The 7,840-nt window shown below is 37.0% G+C and overlaps 1 protein-coding gene across 1 annotated transcript in view; it reads left to right on the top strand.

Annotated features, from left to right (window-relative positions):
- The window catches only part of DZANK1 (double zinc ribbon and ankyrin repeat domains 1), a 115,073-nt gene that overhangs the window by 54,122 nt on the left and 53,111 nt on the right, over positions 1 to 7,840 (top strand). The window contains exon 7 of the mRNA XM_006860637.1: positions 5,715 to 5,832. Coding sequence (XP_006860699.1) covers positions 5,715 to 5,832 — 118 coding nt within the window. The remainder of the gene's footprint in view (positions 1 to 5,714; positions 5,833 to 7,840) is intronic.

Raw genomic sequence — 7,840 nt, 5'->3', positions numbered from 1 at the left:
TTCTTGCTGTAAGAATTTGTTCCCTCTTTTGAGCTACTGCTTACATAGGTGTAGGTCAAGTTCATCAAATTGCATCCAATTACTCTTTTTTTCCTCTTCTTTCTTCTTCTGGTTGAACTCTGATCATCCAGTCATTGAAGCCAGGTCAAGTGGGTATTATCTGCAAGTGTGGGTGTTGTTGTGCTGTATATGCCCTCTTTTTATCAGCTGAACGCTTCACTCTCCACAGTGTAGGGCTTAGCTCGCCACTTCATTGCTGTTTTTCCCTCACTTCGCCTTATCGGTGACGAGCGTGGTCACCAATCAGAGCGGGTATTTCCATTGAGTCTTAGTCTTGGAAGGGGGTTTGCCTGTGCCCATTTTTTAATTGGGTTATTTGTTTTTTTCTTGTAGAGGTGTTGTAGTTTTCTATATATTTTAGAAATGAGTCCCTTATCTGATGTGTGGTGGCAAAAGATTTTTTTCCCATTCTGTGGGTTCCCTTTTTATTCTCTTGGTGAAGTCTTTTGATGCACATGAGTTTTTAATTTTTAATGCCCCACTCATCTGTTTTGTCTATTTTTATTTGTGTACTTTTCAAAATATTTGGTAGTCTGTATATGCCCTGAATTAGCGCCCTCACATTTGCCCCTATTTTTTCATTGATGACCTTTATAATTTTGGGATTCACATTTAGATCTTTAATCCATGCTCATTGCATTTTGTATAGGGCATGAGGTAAAGGTCTTGTTTCATTCTTTTGCATATCGCTTTCCAGTTCTGCCAGCACCACTAGTTAAAGAGACTGTCTCCTCCCCATGTAATATGCCTAGGCACTTTGTCAAGTAATATGCCTAGGCTGTATGTGGATGGGTTAATTTCTGGATTCTTGATTCTGTTCAATTGATCAATGTAGCTTTCATTATACCAGTACCAGGCTGTTTTGACCACTGTAGCCATGTAGTAAAATTTGAAATCAGGGAGTGAGAGATCTCCAACCTTGTTCTTCTTCTTAAGCAGTGCTTTGCTTATCCTGGGTCCTTGTCCTTTCCATATAAAGTTAGTAATTGTCTTTTCCATCTCTTTGAAGAAGGTTGTTGGAATCTGGATTGGGATTGCATTGTATGTGTAAATTGCTTTGGGCAGTACTGACATTTTCACGATGTTGAGTCTTCCTATCCAGGGACATGGTATGTATGTTCTTCTACTTCTGTAGGTCCCTTTTGGTTTCTTGTAGTACTGTTTTGTAATTTTCTTTTACAAGTCCTTTGTTTCTTTGGTTACATTTACTCCTAAATATGTCATCCTTTGGGTGGCTATCGTAAATGATATTGCTTTCCAAATGTCCTTTTCAGTGTTATCGTTGTTGCTATAGAGAGATCCAACTGATTTTTGTATGTTCATCTTATACCTTGCCACTTTGCTGAATCTTCTAATGAGGTCTAGTAGTTTTTTTACTGAGTCTTTGGGGTTTTTCTATGTATAGGATCATATCATCTGCAAAAAAGGAGAGTTTTACTTCTTCTTTGCCAATTTGGATGCCTATAATTTCTCTATCATGCCATATTGCTCTGGCTAAAACTTCCAGCACAGTATTAAATAGGAGTGGTGATAAAGGGCATCTTTGTCTGGTTCCTGTTCGGAGAGGGAAGGCTTTTAGTTTCTCTCCATTGAGAGTGATGTAGGCTCTTGGTTTTGTATATATGCTCTTGATTATGTTGAGGAATTTCCCTTCAATTCCTACTTTGTTGAGTGTTTTTATCAGGAATGGATGTTGGATTTTGTCAAATGCCTTTTCTGCATCAATCGATATGATCATGTGGTTCTTTTCCTTTTTCTTATTCATATGATAGATTATGTTTATTGTTTTTCTAATGTTGAACCATCCTTGCATCCCTTTTATGAAACACACTTGGTCATGATGTATATTTTTTTGATGTGCTGTTGGGTTCTGTTGGCTAGGATTTTGTTGAGAATTTTTGCATCTATGTTCATGAGGGATATTGGTCTACAGTTTTCTTTTTTAGTGATGTCCTTCCCTGGTTTTGGTATGTGGGTTATGCTTGCTTCATAAAAAGTATTAGGGAGTTTTCCATCCTCTTCTATGGTCGGGAATAATTTGAGTAGAATTTCTAACCGTTCTTCCCTGAATGTTTGGTAGAACTCACCCATGAAGCCTCTGGGCCTGGACTTCTTTTGGTTGGGAGTATTTTGATGACCTGATCAATTTCTTCTTTTGTTATTGATTTTTTCAAATTTTCTACTTCACTCTGAGTAAGTTTAGGTGGGTCATGTTTTTCTAGAAACATATCCATGTCTTTTAAGTTTTCGAATTTGTTGGAGCACAACTCTTCATAGTATTTTGTTATTATCCTTTTGATTTCGTTTGGTTCTGTTGTGACATCACCCATGTGGTTTCTAATGCAAGTTATTTGTGTCCTCTCCCTCTTTTCTTTTATTAGTTTTGCCAATGGTTTGTCAATTTTATTAATCCTTTCAAAGAACTAGCTCCTTGTCCAGTTGATTTTTTATATAGATTTTTGGTTTTCCATCTTGTTTATTTCTGCTCTTATATTTATTATTTCCTTTATTTTGGTGACTGTAGGTTCTCTCTGCTGGTCTGCTTCTAATTGTTGAAGATGCTGTGTTAATATGTTAATTTTGGTTCTTTCCTCTTTTTGGATGTGTGCATTTATCACAATAAATTGTCCTCTCAGTACTGCTTTTGGAGTGTTCCAAAGATTTTGGTATGTTGTGTTTTCATTCTCGTTTGTTTCGAGGAACTTTGTGAATTCATGTTTAATTTCTTCTTTTACCCTGTCACTTTTCAGCAAGGTCTTGTTCAGTTTCCATGTATTCAACTTTATTGGCTTGGTCTTATTGTTGATTTCTAGTTTTATAGCATTGTGGTCTGAGAAGATGATCTGTAGTATTTTTATGTTTGTACATTTATGGAGGTTTGCTTTGTCACCTAACACGTGGTCAATTCTGGAAAATGTTCCATGCACACTGGAGAAGAATATGTTTTGTGCTGTTGTTGGATAGAATGCTGTGTATACATCTATGAGGTCAAGTTGGTTAATTGTGTTGTTTAGTTCCTCTGTAACTTTGTCAAGTTTCTTTCTGGTTCTTTCTCTTTTCGAGAGTGGCGTGTTAAAATCTCCCACTATAGTTGCCGATTTATATATTTCTTTCTTCAATTCTAGTAAGGTTTGCTTCATGTATCTTTGTCCTCTTTCATTGGGAGCGTAGATGTTTATTATGTTTATGTCCTCTTGCTTAATTGACCCTTTGATCATGAGATAGTGTCCTTCTTTGTCTCTTATGCTGGTTTTTATCTTAAAGTTTACTTTGTCGGAGATTAGTATTGCCACTCCTGCTTGTTTATTGTTGCAGTTAGCTTTGTAAAATTTTTCCATCCTTTAACTTTTAGCCTGTTTTTGTCTTTGTGTGTAAGGTATGTCTCTTGCTGGCAGCATATTGAAGGGTCTTGTTTAATTATCCATTCTGCCACTCTCTGTCTCTTCACTGGTGCATTCAATCCATTGACATTCAATGTAATTATTGATCAGTATGAATTAATTGCTGGCATTATGTTACTTTTTTGGTAGTGCTGTTCATTCTTTTGTTCTGCATGCCTTTTTGTGTTGGGTTTGTGTTTTTTGTGCTATTTCTTGTCAATTTCTTCTTAGTTTTTCTGTTTGCTTGTTTTACTTGGAAGTTCATTTTCATAGTAAGTTGTGAAGTATTAACTTTCTTTGGGGTTACCTTATAGTCTACTCACTTTTCTCTCCATTTAAGATAATCCATTGTATCCTGTAATTTACCTGACATCCTCACCACCTGGGTCTCTGTTGCTACATTTGTCCCTTCTTTGACATTGATATAATTTTGATCTTGGGTTCACCTCCCAGCTCCTTGAGTTTGTTGTTGTTGTATTGTTCTGTTCTGGACTCTGCTATCTGTTGACTGAGTTTCAGATGGTGTTGACATGCCTGTCAATCTCTGTTTGCTGTCTGTTCTTGTTGTTTTTCAGTCCACAGAACTCCCTTTACGATGTTTTGAAGTGCTGGGTTGGTTTTGATAAAATCTCTCAGGTTCTGTTTATTGTGGAATGTTTTGATCACACCATTATATTTGATTGCTAGTTTTGCTAGGTAGACGATTCTTGGTTAACAGTTTTTTTCTTGTGGGGCTTTGTATGTGTCTCCCCATTGCCTTCTTGCTTGCATTGTTTGTTCTGAATACTCAGAGCTTAATCTGATTTGCTTGCCTTTATAAGTGACACTTCTCTTCTCTCTGGCCGCTTTTAGTATTTGCTCCTTGTCTTTGGTTTTTGGGAAGTAGATTATTATATGTCTTGGTGACTTTCTTTTGGGGTCTATCCTTCCTGGGGTACGTTTGGCTTCTTGAATGTTTATCTTCTTATCTTTCAAGATGTTAGGGAAATTTTCTTCCAGAAGCTCTTCAACTATCTCCTCTGTGGACTTCTCTGATTCTTCCTGTCCCAGAATGCCAGTAATTCTTAAAGTTGTTCCTCTTCATGATATTCAGCATGAATCTTAGACGGTCTTCAGATTTTTTTTTTTACCCTTTTCAGCTTGCTCTTCTATCTTAGCAGTCTTGAGAGATTTGTCTTCTAGTTTTCTACTTCTGGCTTCCATCTCGTCTATTCTGCTCCTTTCCCCTTTCAGTATATTGTCCATTTCTGATATCTTATTATTAATCATCTGGACCTCTTTTTGCAGGTTTTGAATTGTTTCCAATGCTATATAAGTCTTATTTGATTGTTCTTGTAGTACTTTCCTGACTACATTCCTGACTACAGTTCAGCTTAGTAATGCCTAGTATATTAATTTTTATGCATTCTATTTCCTGTTTGAGAGCTTCCAATTTTTCTATATTCATTATTTATATACTCCATATTCCCATTATTAATGGATGTTTACTTTTGTGACTCCTCATTTTAAGTTGTTCCCCATCAGCAAATGAAGGTCCTGAAAGCTTTATTTCTTTTGTGTCTTCAAGGTCAAGTCTACTTTGAAGAGGCAGCTCTTTGCCAGTCATATTTTGAGTGCCTTCCCACTAGAGGGGCTCATCTTCTGGCACTGTATCTGACAAAAATCTGGTGGTATTCATCATGTTTCAGTATTTAATATTCTGGTGCTAACTGTGTTCTGCTATTTACAATGCTTTCAGTGGCTAAACAGTCAGAAGTAGTCTGCCTTTCCTTCTTTCTAGTCTGTTTTAATTTGGAAGCTCATCTGAAACCTGTCCACCCTGAGTGTGCCCTGCTGGTATTTAAAATACCAGTGGCATAGATTCCAGCATCACAGCAGCATGTAAGCCCCCACAGTATGTCAAACTGACAGATGAGTGCTAGAGTTTGAAAAGTACAATGTAGAAATTACTAGAATTTTCAGGGCACATCCTCACACCAAATCCAGAATAGCCAGAGCCACACTAAGACATGGAGTCAAGGTTACTGATAAACTTGCTTCACCAGTCAGGAAGTGGGATGGACCCAGACTATAGTAATGGACACCAGTGGTTCCAGCTCTGAGGTGGCTTTGTGAGTAAATTGACCTAAAGAATTACTTCCTGTCCTGAACTTGTTTGTGAGTGATTTGCCTTTGCTTTGTTTATAAGAATGTTTGAACACCTTCAGATTTTCACTAGCCTATTCAATGTGGACCTATTAGAATATGCCCAATCAGGTTCCTGTTTTGTTGTAGGTGTGCCCACTGCCTGGCCCCTCGTCCATCTGATCCCTTTGTCCGCTTCTGTCAAGAATGTGGCTCTCCTGTCCCACCCATATTTGGCTGTCGCCTCCCACCTCCAGAAGGAGCTCAGGTGAGCAGCAGAATCCTTACAATATCTTTCAATTGCTTTTCTGATCCTTTCTTGCACTAGTAGCCCAGTATCCAGCACACAAACATAAATACTGGTAGATTGACCTCTTAGTATCTAGACTCCTACTTTGGAATAGGAAAAAAAGTTTGCAGTGCTATTTTATGTATGTGTGTGTCCTTACAGAAGCATGGACTAAGAAAGACATTGACATATTGTTGTTTTAAGGAGCCTTGTGTGGGTAAATATTTCCTACTAATTTCCTACCCACTTAATATTTTTTTTTCATGACCAAGGTTCAGTAAGGAAATATATTCTAGAACTAAATTGAGAGAGTCTATATATCTGTAAGATACATATTTCAGTACAAAGAAGAATCTGTGATGTTGATTGAGAAACAACTCTTTAAAAAGATATCACTAGAAAACCTGACTAATTCAGTTTGTTTAAAGATCAGAGTTTCAACAATGGGTCAGATACTAAATGAATAATGTCTATAATGTATTAAGATTGCTATAGAAATTAATTTTGTTTATTTCTATGATATATATATATATATAACTCCTTGAAGAAGATAAGATATGAATTGGTTCCATTGGTTTAAATTGTTCCTGCTTATATTCATTGCTATAATGTCAAATTTAGGTGGCTGGGTGTCACAAATGGTTAAGTTCTCCTGTAGCTAAAAGTTTGACAGTTGGAACCCATCCTTGGGAGACAGGCCTGGTGATCTGTTTCCAAAAGGTCAGTCATGAAAACCCTATCTGAAAGTTCTGCTGTGCATACATCCATGAGTTGGAACCAACTCTATGGCAACCAGTGACAACAGCATCAAAGTTTTATTTTACTTGCCTGGAAAAAGATTTTTAGAATTTACTTTGTTTATACAGGAGAAAAGGTTGTTGTATATTATAAACATTTTAAATTATTAGCTTTAAAATATCATTATTGCCTATAGGATAAGCAAGGTCAGTGTGAACTGCAAGGTCAGTGGTTCTAATTCACCAGACACTCCTTGAAAATCCTGTACAGGGTCACTATAAGTCAGAATCAACTTGATGGCATTTAACAACAATGACATTGTTATGTTTGTTTATATTGTTGTTGTTAAGTGCCATGGAGTCGATTCTCACCCATAGCGACCCTGTAAAGGGTTTGATAATATTTTGGGAGTGTGGGAGCTCTGTAAGATAAGTTGTTGTTGTTGTTGTTAGTGCTGTCGAGTCAGTGGGTTTGAACTATTGAACTTGTGGTTTGCAGTCCAATGCTGATCTATACTGGACTGAAAATCACAAAGTTGATGGTTCAAGTCCACCAGCTGCTCCATGGAGAAAGATGAGGCTTTCTACTTCCCCAAAGGTTTACAGGTTCGGAAACCCTATAGCTTTGGCTGAATACATATATGTAACAATTGGTTGAGTTTGCTATAGAAATTTTATTTCTGTGATATATTACATGCATACATCTATGATATATTACATACATACATACAATCTAGGGTTGTTATGAGTTGGAACCAACCCAATGGCACTTAACAACAGTATATGCAAACAGCTTTTTAATTTAAACTAACAACCATTTGTCATTTCATTGCTTTCATGCCTTCTGGTTTCTGCTGAGAAATCAGAGTTTAGTTTTATTGCTTCTCCTTAGTAGGTAACCTTTAGTTTTTCCTGAGCTACTCACAGTTCCTTTTCTTGTCTTGAATTTTGGAAAGTTTGATTATGGTATGTCTTGGTGATTTTCTTTGGGGATCTGCTACCGACCACTACAGTGGAGGGGGTGAGACCCCACGGGTGTCTTTGTTGGTGGGAAATAATTCGGCGAATGAATTCACGGAGACTCTCTTTCCATACAAAGATGTCTCTCTTTATTGCTCTAAGACCACAGTTTTTATGTCGTTTTACTACTTACATAAGTGTTTAATCAATGCTAGTTTCGGAAAATCAGTAATTATTTTCTTTACAACAATAGTCAGGGGATGTGCGTAATCACAGTTTCTTTGAAATAC

The sequence above is a fragment of the Chrysochloris asiatica genome, unplaced genomic scaffold (genome assembly GCF_000296735.1).
Source record: "Chrysochloris asiatica unplaced genomic scaffold, ChrAsi1.0 scaffold00039, whole genome shotgun sequence".
Lineage (NCBI taxonomy): Eukaryota > Metazoa > Chordata > Mammalia > Afrosoricida > Chrysochloridae > Chrysochloris > Chrysochloris asiatica.
This window is presented reverse-complemented; position numbering and strand designations above follow the sequence as displayed.